Here is an 18442-nt window from a genome sequence, read left to right as displayed (position 1 = left end):
AAATTTATGTTACCAAGGATGAAAATATTCTATAATTCAGATTTCCCATGATCAATTTTATTTTAATGAGTATTACTGATAATAGTAGAACTTATTTTAAAAGCTTTGAAGATGATGCCTTATAAAATCAGTTATTATAAAATAATAATTTTTTTCTTTGTTTAAAGCCCAGTGAAATCATATACCTTTGCAATCCAAGTAAATGTATTTTTCTATTCAACACACACTCCCATCAAATTCCATTCTGGTGTCAGTGGCAACTACTGCCATTACCATAATCTGTGAAGAGAAAGAATTAGATATATAAATTGAGAAAATATACTAATGCTGGGAAATTAAATTACCATAGAATTGAAGCAATGTTGCTATTTTTCTTAAAGTTTATCAATAGGTTAGTATTGTGTCTGTGTAAAGACTATCCTCAATACAATCTACCTCCCCCCTATTACTGTGTATAATAACATTTTAAAATTTCTCTGGAGTTCCCATTGTGGCACAGCAGAAGCAAATCTGACTAGTATCCATGAGGATGCAGGTTCGATCCCTGGCCTTGCTCAGTGGGTCAGGGATCCAGCATTGCCACAAGCTGTGGTGTATGTCCCAGCCACAGTTCGGATCCCATGTTGTTGTGGCTGTGGCTGTGGCTGTGGTGTAGGCCAGCAGCTGTAGCTCTGATTTGACCCCTAGCAAGGGAATTTCCATATGCCACAGGTATGGCCCTAAAAGGCAGTAAATAAATATTCTCTAATTTTGGTTTAAAAAGAAAGCAGTATGAGCAATAAATACTCCTCTGGTAGGCTCAACAAATGCAAGTGTGATTTGTCAACATGACTGAATGTGTCCAAGGCAATTGGTAAAGCAGTTTTATTAAGAAATCAAATTACATTAGAATAGAAATATCAGTGCAAAGAAGCATCTCTTAATTTGCTCATTTTGTGGACAAAACTGGCTAATGGTGTATATGTGTACATATTCACAAAATCCAGTCAGTTGAAAGCATTCCTTTCTATTAAAGTATCATATTAATCAAATTTGATTAGGAAAAGATGACAAGTTTCAGGGTTCTCACTTGACATGATTATTTGGAGGATAATAAAGAACTGTGATGTGTAATTTTTTTTTTTTTGAGGATAACCTTTCTATTTTTTATTTTATTTATTTTTGTCTTTTTGCTACTATTTCTTTGAGCGACTCCCGTGGCACATGGAGGTTCCCAGGCTAGGGGTCGAATCGGAGCTGTAGCTGCCGGCCTACACCACAGCTCACGGCAACGCCGGATCATTAACCCACTGAGCAAGGGCAGGGACCGAACCCGCAACCTCATGGTTCCCAGTCGGATTCGTTAACCACTGCGCCACAACGGGAACTCCCAATTTTTAGTCCTTATTCAATGCATTATTTCTGCTGAGATCACGGGTAAAGGTAGAGTCAGGAGCAGCAAAAACAAACCCAAAGCAATTAATAAAATGGCAATAAGAACATACATATCAATAATTACCTTAAATGTTAATGTACTAAACTCCCCAACCAAAAGACATAGACTGGCTGAATGGATACAAAAGCAAGATCCACATATTTGCTGTCTTCAAGAGACCCATTTCACTTATAGGGACACATACAAATTGAAGGTGAGAGGATGGAAGAAAATATTCCATGCAAATAGGAATCAAAAGAAAGCTGGAATAGCAATACTCATATCAGACAAAATAAAGATAATCCCCATGGAACTGTGACCTGAGTCACAGTTATATCCTTGGAATGCTTAGCACAAAGTTTGGCGTATATTAGATGCTCCATAAATAATTGCTGACTTCAAAACATTTTGCAACATTCTTAGTTTATCGCTTTTGAATATACATAATTTGCTTGGCAATTCAAATATGGAAACAATATTATAGACATTTGCCTTTTAACTACCTGAAGCACAGGAGAACATGCTAATGTGATCAAATCTATTACCAAGATCTTTCTTCATTGGTGAGAAGGCTTGTCCACAACCGGCCTAGACTGAAAGAAAGACTGCAGCACAAGCCTATATATGTATCAAAGGGGATGTTATTGAAAGAGATTGCTTCAAGTTTTACAGACTAAAAAATATTCTTCTTGACAAATGAATAATAAAATAATTAAGGGAGTCAACATTAAAAAAAAAAGAGATGGAGTCAGGATTTCTAAAAGACTAGTCTTTGCTTGATAGTCTTATGTTGCTATGTGTTTTTAAGTATTTATCAACCATTTATATCATAATTATAGCTAAATGTATTTCCAGTATTGACTTACATTAATGAATTGAAACTATTTTGAAGGTGGGATTCCCGAGACTCATGGCTTTGAGGAGGGACCTCGGGCAAAGAGTTTTCAAAACTGCCTTAGGACTTTAGTAGAGCTAAAGTGAACTGTGGAATCCAATAGTTTGTGGGAATGTCAGAATGAAGAGTAGCTCATCTCTGGTCATGAGGATGAGGGGTTTAAACCTGTTGCTCTTGTATTGTTAAGGTGTCCACCTTTGTCTTGTCTTTCAGTTCTCCACAAACAACCCAGAGAAGTGTGTCTCTGTTTGCTAGAGCTTGGCCGGATTGCAGCCAGGTAGGTCATACTACTGCCAGTATGTAAAACATGGACTATCTCAGCATCCAAGCAGCTGAGTAGCTTGCTGGCTTTTCATTGCTGATGTTTAACCTAGGTGTTGAGAAGCAACTCCTTCAAATACAGTCAGTATGAACATCTTGAGAGTAATTGTTCAAACTAAAAGTGTACCACCAGAATTCTTAACATCATGGCCTTATTGCCAAAGTCACCATGTTTCAGCATTTTCTAAATATCATGTAATTGGATATACTTCCCCTCTAATTCATTCTTGGGAGGTTGGGAGGCTCCTGTACAGGAAGTTGTAGGTGATAATTATTCTCTCCTTAGTATAAGGTCTATTCCCATCACTCTCTTTCCAAGCTCCTTCATCCCTCTCTTCTTGTTTAGTCTTTAATAATTTTTGGCCTCTTTTTTGTTCCTTTTTCATCTTTTTCCCTATTCAGCAGCTCATCCTTCAGATATTTTGGTTTCTACTCCTGAGTGGGTGGATAGTTTTAAAATTATTCTCTATATTTTGATTGGAAAAAACATAGAAAATTATCCTTCATATGTAAAGACATCTTTGGAATCCTTTTCTTGTAGGAAAAAAAAAAACCCAGGAAGTGATTGTGGCTAAATTAGGAGGGGAAGGGACTTTATTAGCTCAGCTAAGTTGATTTCATTTCATGTATTCTTTATGATATTACAAATCATCAAACAAGGCTCTTGGAAGTTTTATAAAGCCCAAAGAATTAGAAATGAAGATATAAATGTTAGAAGAAATCCTGAAGCAAAATGAAACTTTAATTGGAATTAATTGGAAGTTGTTTTCTCATCCAGAGCTGACTATACTTCTAGCATTGAGATTAGCTGAACCAATAAGATAAAGTAAGAGTCTGCTCTGGGTAGTAATTCTCAAAGGAAAAGCTGTAAGTAAAATCAAGAAAAAGGAAATACAAGGTATGCACATCAGCCAATTATAACAATGGGTAGAAAACTCACTACCAATTAATAGCCCCCCTTTTTTAATCCAAATAGAAAATTAACCATAATCCAAAGAAGTAACCCCAAGTCCTAAACATCATAGGCAACATAATCTAAACATATTGTAATCAGGTATGAATTTTACTTTACCATAATTGAATGAGAGAAAAATTATCTTTGATTAAATTGATCCTATGTTATGATTTATCTTCATGACTTTAGATGATGTAGGATCTGTTTGCACTTTGACCAGCCCCTCTTGGGCCTATGTGGACTCTCCTGTTCATGTGTGGGCATGGCTAAGCCTTTTGACATCATCCTGGGGCAGGGGTGGGAGGTAATAGGAGATATTTGCTCTCATGGCAGCTCTCCTAATACAAGGATCTGTTCTTCTTGTTTCTCTGCGAATCAGTATAGTGTACTATAAGGAAAAGAGGCTGCAGAGTCAGACCGGTTTGGTTCAACAGGAGCCCAGCTAGTCCACATACTAGTTGGGGGGTCTTTTTTTTTTCTTCTCTTTTTAAGGCCGCACCTTTGGCATATGGAATTTCCAGGCTACTAGTTGAATCAGCTGCTGGTCTACACCAGCGTCATAGCAAAGCAAGATCTGACATGCATCTGAACCTACAAGAAAGATTGTTTTAATTTTTTAAAAATTGAGTTAAATATGATTGAGGCTCCACTCAACAAGGAGTGAAAAAAATCAGTTTGAGACATTAGAGGTTTCCTTACTCTCTCCCACACCTTTCTCAGTTATATTGTGTGACAGCCTCTGGAGGGGGTCTCCTAGTTGTCTATGCACTCAGGTCTCTACTACTCAGGCATATCTCATTGTATCTGACTGTTTCTTAGGACCCTATCCCCCTTCAGCGCTGTCACTTTCTTGGGTTCTGAAAAGGAGTGAGATAATACCTATTGCTTCTAGGACTCTGCTAAGCTGCTCCTCCACCATGCTTAAGGCTTCTGGACTGGAGGACAAACAGCTCTGTGTCAAAGGACTTAGCCTTGACTCCTTGGGTCCAGCAGATATCCCCTAAGAAAGGTGAAGTTAACTATACAGGAGAAAGGAATATGCATAAATTTAAATATCGATAAATGAGGGAGTTCCCGTCATGGCGCAGTGGTTAACGAATCCGACTAGGAACCATGAGGTTGAGGGTTCGGTCCCTGCCCTTGCTCAGTGGGTTAACGATCCGGCGTTGCCGTGAGCTGTGGTGTAGGTTGCAGACGTGGCTCGGATCCCGCGTTGCTGTGGCTCTGGCGTAGGCTGGTGGCTACAGCTCCGATTGGACCCCTAGCCTGGGAACCTCCATATGCCATGGGAGCGGCCCAAAGAAATAGCAAAAAGACAAAAAAAAAATATATATATATATATATATCAGTAAATAAGCTGCTGCCCCTGTAAAATAAAGATAGAGTATCTCAGATTGCTACTAAATAGAAGATTAGGCAGAAAACTTTTTGTTTAGTTGTTTATTTTAATTTTATCATTAAAATATTCTGAAATACCAGATTCCATCTTGTTGCTTTAATAATTAAATATGCTGATCAAATAGACATCATGATTCTGAAAATTGATAGATAGGTTAAAAGCAGTGGCACTATCTGCAGAATTAGCTGGAAGTTATTTTCCTTTTGTTTAGTGCACAATTATTTGCTTATTTTGTAGAGTTACTTTTTGTAATTGTACTTTTTTTACCTGAAGACTTCGTTAGTCATTCTGCTGAACTAAACATTTTAACTATGACTGAGTCATCAAAGGAGAAGGCGTGCTACCCAATGACAAAATCCCCTTAGAAATACCTTTCCTCCAGCTTCAAGTCTCGTATAAATTGCCACTTGCCATAGTATATAAATGAGTGCATATCTTGGTTATGGAAAGGGAATCATGATAGCCTGGTCAATTTGAAGGTAAAGCCTTATATAAAATGTTTCCTGAGTGTTTTTTCCCCCAAATATTTTAAAGTTGAGATTTTGTGGAGTTTTTTAAATAAGTCACTTTATTGAGGTATGATTGACATAAAAAGCTATACATATTTAATGTAAACAACTTGATGAGTTTGGCTATATGTATCTATCCAAGAACCCATCATCACAGTATATACCATAAACATATCTATCACCTCCAAAAGTTTTCTCCTGCCCTCTTTATTATTATTATCATTATTTGTGATAAGAACAGGTTGCTACATTTTCAACAACAATTTCTGACCATGTGAACTGATAAAAGCAGAGATTATATGCATTACCTCCCAAATATTACTATTTTCACAGAGCAGTTATCTAAGGATTAAGACAACACATTACAATATTCAATTTGTAAATTTTTCCTTTTATTTTCACTTACTTGAGTGGTGTCAAGTATTACATACTTATACTGAAAAAGAGACAATATGCTAAGAGATTATCGGAGTGTTACTTTTGTGCGCAGTGTGAGGTTAAACAGCTGAATACCAAATGGATAGATTGAACATTTAAGTATAAATGTCAGTTTAAGCTTCTCTTTGTATATACTTGAAGCTTTAAAAAAAAAAAATTCATGGACTCTCAGTTGTGCTTTACAAACAGCAACCTAGTAAACCCAAAGGTTGCCTACCTCAGGACTGTGTTGAAGCATAATCTTTGAAGGGAAAAAAGGGAAATTCATCATCCTCATCATAATTTACTTCTAAATTTTTCTCTAGACCTATTAAATCTTTATCTGAATCATTGATTTGTGCTTCTTCCTTGCCCTACATCTCTATGGCGGACTATATAAATTATTGAATTAACACAGCATTAGCCAAAACCAGACATGATTTGGGGAGAATTCTCAAGAAACAACATTAATTTGTACACAGCAGTTGAGGTTTGACCATAAAAAAATCCCCCGTACAACCTTGTGAATTTTGTGGGTTTGTTTGTTTTTTTTAACCACTGATAAATGGTGCTTTTTTATATTTGATTCTAAGCATTTATTTCTCAAAGTTGCATGAATGTCATTTACGTAAAAGCATCAGCATCATTTCAGAAGTGATTTCACTGAATGTTTCTAATTCTGCTATATTCTCTTGCCTGGGAAGTCTCCGTGAAGCTCCTCTGAGAGCTGTGGGCCTCTCTAAGTTCTGAGTTGGGAGAATGAGACAACTTATTTTTGTTCTCATGGGGAAAACTTAATTTTGTTTTCAACCAAATAGAGCTATCATCACTGGAGAGTGAAATGCTTCTGTTTATATTTCAGAAACCATGTCAGTTTCTGGGTGTAAAATATGCATATTTTTCTTCTGCAAAGTAAAATACTCAGCAAAAACAGGTCAATAAAACCTCAAAGATATTTTTAATGAGAGTTCTTTGATATTCATTGCTTTAAAAAAGTTATTATGAATTCAGCCTTTTTATGGACTGCAGAATTACGATTAGTTTTATGATAAAAAAACTTGATATTTTGGTTTGGGGCTATGATCAGTAGTCAACATCAGAGGGAAGCTTTTTATATTTTTATTTTTGAGTGCTTTCTTGATTTGGAACAAAATGTACAACCATTCAAAAGAAATACACTTTGGAATATTTTCATTATTCTCCTATTTCAATCCATGCCCTATATAGTTAAAGGAAAATATGCTATATAAGGCTTATTAATTAACTCATCCTGTTTAAAGAGCTTGACTCTTGACTGCTAATAATAAAACTTGTTTTCACGTGGGTGAAATTGCCATCCAAACTTAATTCTATCTTTAAATTACTTTAAAACAATTAAAAATGGGGAAATACTATCTTTCAAAAATCTATAAGCTGTCTGTTACATAACCTTAAGAAGGGAGAGTTTCTAAACTTTATCCCTCCAACTTTACTAAAATAGGCCCCAGATGCCTTTTTTTTTTAAACTATAGTCTACTAAATAGTTTGAGTAAATTTCCTAATTCAGGGCTCAGTTTGGGGGCATAATTATTTCATCTAGACCAATCTCAAAAGTTATATCATGTGCATTCCTAAGATCTCATCATAAAGTCATAGACCATAACACCCTTTCTGTAGCACTTTGCAAAATTTAATGAGACCAAAAAATTTTAATAATATATTGCCCTTTTAGTATTCCTCCACTTTTCATATGACAGTGTACAGATGTGGAGATTTGGTTTTAGTGGATTCAATCTTCTTGCTATCTTTAGTTTCAAACCCCTATTCGGTTGTGAAAGCAACAGTTAACCTGCTCTCCTTCAAAGCTTTAAAATCTTGTAGCTGAGAAGGAATAGAGAACAGTATAACTTTTTAAAAACTTTATGCATGAAATCAAAAAGTGGAATGATAAAATTAATTATGGAAACTAGAGTGAAGCAGACTTTTGGAGGGCAGAAAAAAAGACCCATTTGGTGACTGAGTTGGAGTGCAGGCCTCAAGCGCAGGCCTCCAACCTAAGGGGAATTTCATGATTTACAGCCTGTTGACATCTCCAGACAGACAGGAAACTAATGAATGGTATTTAAGTGTGCATTTCAGGACTGGCTGACTGTACCTTAGGCAGCCTGAAGTATTCAAAAGCCAATATAAGCAGAGATTTGGGGCTTAATGTTGATTTTCTGTGTTCAGTGGCATAGCTAATTTTCAGCATTCCCAGATAAAGAAAAATCTCTAGGGCGAAGTCTTCCATGTATGACTTTTATCAGCTTCATTCAAACTTTGTCTGTTCTGTATCAAACATAGGGTAGTGCTTGTTGTTACTGTAAAATGTTTCTTATTATTTCACTCTGTTTAAAAACAAGAGAGGCAGAGAAAGAAAAAAAAAAAACTGTGTAACCAACTTATTCCTGAAAAGTGGCATGAATCGACCTACAGTTACAAATGAAATCATATTTTCCAATTAACCTAATTTATACTTTCAAATATGATGTTTTCACTTATAATTGACTTTTCATTGGCTGTGATTTCTAGTGTGTTAAATTCCTCTTGCTTCACTGCCCAGTTTATATTATTCTCCTAAGAACACCGAACATAACGAAATGTTATACCTTGATGGAACTAAGGATTCAAAAATGGGCATTCCCTCTGTGGTACAGTGGGTCAAGGATCCAGCATTGCCACACCTGTGGCATAGATTGCCGCTGCAGTTCAGATTCACTTCCTGGTCCAGGAACTTTTTCATATGCCATGGATGCAGCTGAAAGAAAAAAAAAAGAATTCAAAAACATCTAGAGAGATTAAAAAAGGTTCCCTGGAGTTCCCATCGTGGCGCAGTGGTTAACGAATCCGACTAGGAACCATGAGGTTGCGGGTTCGGTCCCTGCCCTTGCTCAGTGGGTTGACGATCCGGCGTTGCCGTGAGCTGTGGTGTAGGTTGCAGATGCGGCTCGGATCCCGCGTTGCTGTGGCTCTGGCGTAGGCCGGTGGCTACAGCTCTGATTCGACCCCTAGCCTGGGAACCTCCATATGCCGCGGGAGCGGCCCAAAGAAATAGCAAAAAAAAGACAAAAAAAAAGGTTCCCTGCTAAAGTCTATCCAGCGAGTTTGTAGCAAAGCTGAATTATAACTTGTTCTGCTACACTCCAGCCCTGAAATATTCCTGCTAACCTACAACTCCAAGAAAGTTAAAGACTATGTTAAGTTCCTTTGTAAAGGATACAAACAATAGGAATAATATGACAATAGTAATAACAATACTTTATTTCTTAATTTTGAGGCTGTTACATTATTTCATTGGGTGGTATACTACATTTTTAAAAATTAGCACTTTGATAGAGTACCTCTCAGTGCTGCTGTTTCCTGGTATGCAAGCTCTGATACATTAATTATCAACAGCCAACTCAGAAGTGGTGCCCTGTGTCAGACATTGTACTCATCATGGCATGAATACTGTTTTAATTCCTTTTAATAATATTAAAACACAGGAATTAGAATTTCCATTTTAGAGTGAAATAAAACTGGCTCAGAAATAACATATGTCAAGATGCCCACACATTCCAGACACATGGAAGACATTCAGTTACAGTTGGTCTCATATTTTTTCTCTTTTCTTGCTCCACCGTTCCCTCCCACCTCCACTGCTACATCAGATCTCTAGGGCAGGCCATTTTCATCTCTGCTTTCCTGATGGAAAACAGACTCTGAGAGATTAAGTGATTTGCTAAATTTAAAGAGTAGGTTAATGACATTTATCCCAAGTCTGCCTCAGGGAAGAATGGTACTCCAATCTCCAAGTGAATAGTGTTGTCAACAGTAATGAGATGCTAGGTTGAATTAAGTGTAATTAATGCATACTAGAAAGTTAAAAATTTTAGTTTTGGATAGGGTTTAATGTCTTCTAGAACATTTTTTGGGGAAAAAGAATCTATTACATTTAATATTGATTTGTTTTATTAAAGTGATATGCATTTGAAGATCCCAAACCATGAAGTCTAATTCATCTTTGGAACATGAAATCTTATATAAGAATACAGAGTTTTTTGTTTTTTGTTTTTTGTTTTTTTTTTTTTTCATTTAAACAGTAGCTATTGCTACTGTGTGACCAGAGCTATACTTGCTGCTGGGGATGCTGTGAATGGGACAGTGGTTGCTACTGTTGTAGTATCTGCAGTCTAATGCATGGTTCTATTAATGTCCCTTCACTGGATAATATCTATAGAAGATTATAGATATGATAAATAGTGCCTAGGTCTTTTAGCTAATGACTTATATAACTAAAAATTACTCTGTTTGGGAGTTCCCGTCATGGCTCAGTGGTTAACAAATCCGACTAGGAACCATGAGGTTGCGGGTTCGATCCCTGGCCTTGCTCAGTGGGTTAAGGATCCGGCGTTGCCATGAGCTGTGGTCTAGGTCACAGATGCGGCTCAGATCCCACATAGCTGTGGCTGTGGCATAGGCCAGTGGCTACAGCTCCGATTCAACCCCTAGCCTGGGAACCTCCATATGCCGCGGGAGAGGCCCTAAAAAAGGCAAAAAGACAAACAAACAAAATAATTACTCTGTTCACTAGAGGCAGTTATCAAAATACCAAATATTATTTGAGTTGTGCCAGTTTAAACTCCTTTGTACAGAATTCTAATGTAAGTTTTCTAGCTCTCATGGTACCTGACATGTATGGGAGGATGTCAGTTAACGTAAAAAGCCATTAGAACAGGAACATAATCTAGGTTTTTACATGTAATGATGTTTTAATATACTGTTCACTCACCCTAAGGTACTAGACACAGACATATTGCCAACATATTTATTAACATATTTGTTCTCTCTTTATAGGTTATTTAAAAATATAGATCATCCATAGCCTAGTTTTTAAATTTCCAAGTGACTTTTTTCTCTTCTAACAAGCAATCACCTGATTAAAATGTCTGAGAAAACCTGGATTTGTATCTTTGTCCTTCTCCTAGCTTGTTCTATACCTTCTCTGGATTTATTTCATTTATTCTATAAAAATGAAAGGCTATAATTACATGAACCCAAAGAGCCTTTCCAACCCTAAAATTCTGGAATTTTCTTGGGCCTCCTCCATCTCGACAGCTGACACTCATCTAGGAAACCAAACCAGTTTTAAATTTAGCCTAAGAAAAATATGATTATGGGAGATAAGAATGCTGTTAACAGCTATATCACTGTCTTTGAACTACTATAATTTACAACACCTATTTATAATTAACAACACCTATTTTTAACATATCTTTATTCTGAGTCATTTTTCTGTTTCTTCTCTATTCATTTTCTTTCTCAATAACACTATACATTCTTTCTTTATGTTGTCCTTAAGGGCATAGTCTATGACACTGTATTGTACACTCTACATGGTTCTGGTTCCATAACGGTATACATTTAATAGTGAATTTCTTATCTGTTAATACATTTAAGGCCATTTATTTAGAAAGATTGCTGTTTTCAACTTACTCTGAGTCTGATTTTATTTCCATCTTTAATAATTTGTGTTCAAAATAGTTCAATTACAGCACTAATATCTTTCAAGCTAGAAAATCTGAAAGCTGAAGACTAAATTAACATGGTAATTTATGTTATTGTCTCATTAATATATTACATGAAATATTTTAATTAATTAATTTATTTATTATTTTTTTGTCTTTTTGCTATTTCTTGGGTCGCTCCCGTGGCATATGGAGATTTCCAGGCTAGGGGTCTAATCGGAGCCATAGCCACCAGCCTACACCAGAGCCACAGCAATGTGTGATCTGAGCCGCGTCTGCAACCTGCACCACAGCTCATGGCAACTCCGGATCATCAACCCACTGAACAAGGGCAGGGACCGAACCCGCAACCTCATGGTTCCTAGTCGGATTCGTTAACCACTGCACCACGACGGGAACTCCTAATTTATTTTTAGTATATTATCACATATCTGTTCTTATATATGTTCATATATAGAAATATATGAGTGTATATATATGTAGCTATATATATAGCATACATGCACACACATGCATGTATATGTGCGTGTGTTTTCTTACTTAAAAGGATTCCACTTTAAGAATCTATTCGATGCCAGAAAAAAGTTAATGTTGTTTTGAAAGTCAGCAATTCGGTCCTATTGTGTTTATAATCAAAAGCAATGTATGGCAAATGTATCATTATAAGTTATGCATGTGCATTGATCTGGTGTCTTTTAAAAGGTATGGTGTGGAGCCTCCTGGTTTGATAAAATTGGAAAAAGAGATTGAACAGGAAGAAACACTTTCTGCTCCTTCTCCTTCACCTTCTCCTTCATCAAAATCTTCTGGAAAAAAGAGTACGGGAAACTTACTGGATGATGCAGTAAGTAAAGTGGTCAGGTTTTTAACCAACATTTGGTCTTTTTTGAACTTCAAAGCTCGTACTCTACAGTCTCTTTTCTGTCTAACCTTCACCTATTTCAATGTTATTGAAATTTATTTTAAAATCCTATGAGAAATTTTATAGTCCTGTAATTCATTCTGAGATTCAAGGTGGAGCCACATATTTAAAATAGTGTGTCACTTAACTCTACAGAATAGTATCTAAAATTTTATTTTCTTTTATTTAAATTTTTTTTATTTTTATTTTGCTTTTTAGGGCTGCAGCTGCAGCATGTGGAAGTTCCCAGGCTAGGAGATGAATCGGAGCTGCAGCTGCCGGCCCACATCACAGTCACAGCAACACAGGATCCGACCAACATCTGCAACCTACAGCACACCTCACAGCGACACCAGATCCTTAACCCACTGAGCGAGGCCCGGGATTGAGCCTGCAACCTCATGGATACCAGTCGGGTTCTTAACCCACCAAGCCACAACAGGAACTCCCTAAAATTTTAGGATCATAAGTCAACCCCCTGAAAACTGTCTTTGAAAACACTGGAGCCTTGATACTGTGGCTCATGTTTCTTTATTTCATAGATAAGAAGCCTGGGGCCTGGAATCCTGAGGATTGTTAAAGAGGGAAAAGAAAACATCCCTTGGAGATGATAACTGCCCTTTACTGACTGCCTGCTATGGGCCAGGGGCCAGGGGCTGGCAATGTTCTTCAAGTGCTCTTGTTGACTATAAAGCAGATTTATTTTTTTATTGAGAAGCCTGAGACTTGACGTTGCCTTGCCTGCTGAGAACAAGAGAGGAGCTTAGATTCCAACCTAAGGTTGGTTACCATCCTTTTACTTAGCAGACTCCTTGAGTCATCGTTTTCAGAAGATTAGGAAATATTTTCATCATACTCTCATAATCACAGAAAACAGATTCTGGGTGTAATAGCAAACAGGATGGATTAAAATTCTCTGACTACTTCTGGTGTCTCTTAAGCAGCTGTTAGTTTTAAATAGTATGTGTGATTATGTGTGTGCATTTACTTCCCATGGCTGATGTTTTGTGTGTACCTGTCAAAGCTTCCGATGTGTTTCATAAAAAATGGTAACCTCAGGGATATTGGACTGAAGTATGGAGAGAGTTCTTAGAAACTACCACCAACCATAGTGCCAGTTACAAGGAATAGGCAGGACTGAAGAGGACAGTTGGCCCATAGCTGAGTGTTTCCTTTCGGAGGGTCTGAGCTGAAAAGAGCTGAGGAAATGCTAGATTGTCACTGTAGGATGCAGAAAGATTCCCTTATCCTTTGCTTTCCTCTATGCAGCATTATAAACTGTATTGTTGATTATTTATTTATTTATTGTCTTTTCAGGGCTGCACCTGCGGCATTTGAGTTTTCAGGCTGGGGGTCAATCAGAGCTGCAGCTGCTGGGCTACACCACAGCTACAGCAAGGCTGGATCTGAGCAGTGTCTACAACCTACACCACAGCTTATGGCAACACTGGATCTTTAACCCATTGAGCAAGGCCAGGGATCTAGCCTGCGTCCTCATGGATACTAGCTATGGGTGCTGAGCCACAGCAGGAAATCCTGTATTGCAGATTTAGAAGAGCAGAAATATAATAATTTGTCTGATGGATTGAGAATTCTCATTTCTGTTAAGGGCAGCACACTTAAAGTTAGCCCATCAAAACATCTTAGCCAATACCTGTTTAGTTTAGTTTTCCTTTGTTAAGGGCACCCAGAAATTAAGGGATAGGCAAGGCATCTTAATATAATGTCCTTAAAAGGATTTTAAAATCACAAGAATATTTTTAAGGGTCATTAACATGCCTTGAATCATACTATTTCATTTTTATTTTGTGAGGAAATTGAATAACCTTGTGTTAATAGATAATGGTACATTATTTATATATTGATGAGAATAATTTTTCTTCTCTCTCAATTATACTTTTTTATTAGACTTTAAGAGTAAGATCTCCCTTTTAGTCTTTCTTTTAAAAAAATTACTGAAGTAAAGTTGATTTACAGTGTTGTGTTAATTTCTGCTATACAGCAAAGTAACTCAGTTTTACATGTATAAATCTGCTCTTATATTTATAAATGCGTTTCTCTGGGGCTACTATGCTTGATCTTGGTCTTTTTCCTCTCAGCTGTTACCCCCATTCACTTTCTTTAATACATTATAGTCAGAGGTCTGGCCAAGATCACCCTTAACCTGCTAATGAATTAATTGCTGAATCAAAAGAATTTTTTTAGTCCTCAAATTGTGAGACCATTTTCTGGCATTTAGATACCATTGACCACTGTGTTCTTGAGATTCTCTAGAATGTTATTGCTACAAGAATAATCAACCTAAGTATAGCTCAGAATTTATTAAAATTGTCAGGTGTTCTCTATAATATCCAGGATAAAGCCCAAAACTCATGTATATGTCACATAATTCCAGTTCCTTCTGTCTTCCCTGGCATTTTTGCCCTCTGGACTGATGTATATATTGTAAACCTGTCCTCTGTCCCCCAACTCTCAAGGATATTTTATACCCTATATTTTCACTCATTTGCTTTCCTCATTGTAATTTTTCCTACTCATCTTTGAAGTCTGCTTTTAAATATCTTTTCATCTTCTGAAATTCAGGTTGTATGGCCTCCTAAACAAAGCTTTTCTTGGCATCTCTCATTGCCAGTAAAATTGACCAATTAGTCCTTGGTACCTCAAGGATATTTATACACTTAAAGATGTTTTTACCTTGTTGGGCATAAATACCTATTCGTCTCCAGGTACTATCCTTATTCTCAAAGGCAAGGGCCATACTTTATCAATCTGTCTCTAGTGCCATGCGTATCGGATAAAATATCAATGTGTGGAATCAAAGTTTAAAAAAGATTCTCCCTTTTTCTATTTATCTGGAATGGCCATGTGCTCTGGAAATACATGCTTCTCTCAACTCTGCTGTAGCTTTGCAGAGGGAGAATGTTTCCCCTAGAAGCCATTTACATGAACCTGGGGAAAGTAGCTTGAATAGCTCCCTTTCTTCCCCAGCTTGTCTCATGTATGGCCATCCCTCATCCTTGAGAAGGAGAGAAAAAGAACAGGAGGGAGAAGATTCTGAAACAACTCTGAAAGGGATTTTGGAAAAATTTTACCGATACTCAAGTTTGGAAGGGGTAGACGAGATAGTGACTTTCTTCGAAATGGCAGTACTGTCACTCTGGCTGCTTTTCTCGACTCCAAGTTTGGTTCTCTTAACTGGAAACAACAAAGGGGATTTCAGAGAACCTTTAAACTCCCTTTAAAGTTTGTCAGCATTTGGGATCATAACCATCTGTTTAGTTAAAGTGGTTTTCATTGACTATAGGAAGTATGCTAAGTGGATATGTCTGTACAATTGCCCACTAGAATACTATGTTCACAGTCTTTAAACAAGAATTTTTCAAAGAATGTATAATCAAACACTCATACCACCAGATGGCCCGTGGGAAAAAGAATTCCATGGTTAGGTTAGTTTGAGAAATACAGCTTTCTATAGTCCCTACCTAGAGTTTGGCAATGCACTCTGGCATATCAAACGCACTAGTGAGTTCCATAATGAGATCTTGTTTAACCTGGAATTTTCCATACTCATTTGGCCACAAAAGTCTCTTAAAGTTGCTTTTATTCTGTGTTGGGGAAATTTCCTTGAAATATTTGCATTCTGTTTACGTGATAGGTTTTCACTGAAATGTTTTAGTTCAGGAACAGTGGAACAGAAACCATTCAAGCCTCACTGATGGTTTAAATCAGAGCATCATATATCAAATATAAAAAGAAAATAGTTCCTATGGCAACTGCTTCACTGCATATGAGACATATATAACCATTGGGGAGTTGCAATTCATGTGCTCTAATGTCTGCTTTAGAATAGGGATATAAAATAAAGATTGCTGGCAAACTTCTTGTGTTTAGTTAATATTGTCTATTTCTTCTCTGGCAAAGTTATTATTTACATCAAAAAAAGAGGGGAAAAAAGGCTGAGGAAGGGGAGTAAAGAAGAAAAAAGGAACAAAAAGAGAAAAGAATAAAGAAAAAAGAAAAACATCTGTGTTAAGATGTCATATTGCAGTGAAAAGTTTCAACAATAACTGCCAGTCTTGAAAATTTCAGCATGTCCTCACATTTCCCTATTTGCTGCTTTGGAGAATTGTGGAAAACTGAAGAATTGTGGAAAACTGAAAACTGTATATGGGTAATACGCCCCACCTTTTTTAATGATGCAAGACATCAGAAGAGAAACACAGTGGAGTCCATTCAGATTAATTTATTCCTCAGATGTCCTGATAGAGTAATTCAGCTCTGATAAAATGATGGGTTCAGTTTTAATTCTCTCATGTTGAGCCTATTCCCACACAGTGAGTTGAATACAGTTCTAAGAATCCATTCTTTCTTCCTCTTCTCCATCAACTTCCTCAGTTTGGGGATGAGAGTATAATTCTGAGTAATCAGGCTCCTCTTGAAATCCCATTTCAGCAGAAAACTGGCTGAGTTCCTGGCCAAAAAGAGAACACCTGCCAGACCAGCTTATCCCAAGGTAATGTAAGAAGCACAGATGTCATCAGCCACTGTTTACTTAACAATCTATTTCCACTACCCACAGTCTGACCTTGTCTCTTCCACTTCTGCTTCCACCTCACACAGCTACACAAAAGCCCTTGATTTTTAAAAATAAGTGTATGTTCAAAGCTTGGGAAGGCATTCGAGAAGGGCAGACCACTTGAGAAAGCGTGTTTTATTTTTTATTTCATTTGATACCAACAGTGTTGTGTTTTGTCAAAGAACACTTCAAGGTAGAAGTATTTTCTGTATACACTTGTGATTGTCGTTTCTTAGCAGAGGAACCATTTGAACACCAATTTACTGTCTGCTTAATTTACGTTGCAGTAAAAGCCATGCCAAGCATGACTCTTCTAAAGTTTGGGCCATGTGCTTTTATGATATGTCAGGTTTTCTTCAGGGTGGCCAAAGTCCTTCAAGGATTTCAAAACTATATAGGATTTCCCTGGTGGCCTAGTGGATAAGAATCTGGCTGTTGTCATTGCTGTGGCACAGGTTCAATCCCTGACCCAGAAACTTCTGCATGCTGGGGGCGTGAACAACAAAACACAAAACAAGTCTCTAATGGAGTACTATCTTAACCCTTAAGTAACTCATAATCTAGCAAAGTGACATTGAGGTTAACCAAGAACTGAGATATAGTGTGCTATGACACAAATAAGTAGCAAGAATTCCAGGTTTATATATTGGCAGAATTAGGAATTCTAGAAAGGACTGATGAAAATATGTATCCTGACATTAGTTCTGTTTTTTTCCAGCAATAGTGTTTCTGCTGTCTAGGTCTATTCCAAGGCATGTTGTGTAGTTCTTAAGTTTTGCTTCGGAATCCCCTCACTGTTTCTAGCTTTCCCCTCCAATGTTGTATGCTTCCATACTCTCTGGACCCTCCTTTATTCTATGGAAACCAAGCTGTTGAAGCTCTTTACTCCAACATACAAGTGTGTTCCTGTGTTACTCTTCCCATTGTCTTCACTTAGTGGAAGGCTGATGGAAGTCTGACATCAAGCTATTTGAAGAAATGATTGAATTTCTTTGATGACAAATCTCTAGGAATCGTATCTTTGTGGGAGAAAGAATTTGATTGAGGGGTGTCCAAGCCAGTTCCTTCAGAATCTAAACTCATTTTATCTAGCTTCTCAAATGTAGGCTGCACATTATTTAGATCTGCCTTCCTTGGAAACTTGGACTTAAAACACAAGATATTATTCTTTTGGGTTGTTTTGGCGTGTTAGTTGAGGAGGATAGTTAAGAGACACAGCATGGCAGATTCCCAATCAAGGATAACATAAATAAACCTTACACCTAAGATCAAGGACTATACATTATCTTTAATAGTCACAACTGTTTATAAGCATTATGTGCTTATCATTTAGTGTATGTGTTTTTTTTCAAGTGTAGGGGTTTTAAAATAGGGAAAATCTAATATTCAGGTATTGGCAGATGGGAGTTACTGAGAAGTGAGTTGCTGGTTTGGTCTCGATAGAGATGACTTTTTAAAGTCTCAGAGGAGTTTCTGTTGTGGCTTAGTGGTAACAAACCTGACTAGTATCCCTGAGGACTTGGGTTCGAT

General features: G+C 37.1%; 1 protein-coding gene across 5 annotated transcripts in view; it reads left to right on the top strand.

Annotated features, from left to right (window-relative positions):
- Positions 1 to 18442, top strand: part of GAS2 (growth arrest specific 2) — a 167064-nt gene that overhangs the window by 91731 nt on the left and 56891 nt on the right. For all 5 annotated transcript variants that reach the window (XM_047776127.1, XM_047776124.1, XM_047776126.1 and 2 more), the window contains 2 exons: positions 2523 to 2586; positions 12138 to 12279. In XM_047776127.1, the coding sequence (XP_047632083.1) occupies positions 2523 to 2586; positions 12138 to 12279 (206 nt within the window). The remainder of the gene's footprint in view (positions 1 to 2522; positions 2587 to 12137; positions 12280 to 18442) is intronic.

The sequence above is a fragment of the Phacochoerus africanus genome, chromosome 4, assembly GCF_016906955.1.
Source record: "Phacochoerus africanus isolate WHEZ1 chromosome 4, ROS_Pafr_v1, whole genome shotgun sequence".
In the NCBI taxonomy this organism is placed as follows: Eukaryota; Metazoa; Chordata; class Mammalia; order Artiodactyla; family Suidae; genus Phacochoerus; species Phacochoerus africanus.
This window is presented reverse-complemented; position numbering and strand designations above follow the sequence as displayed.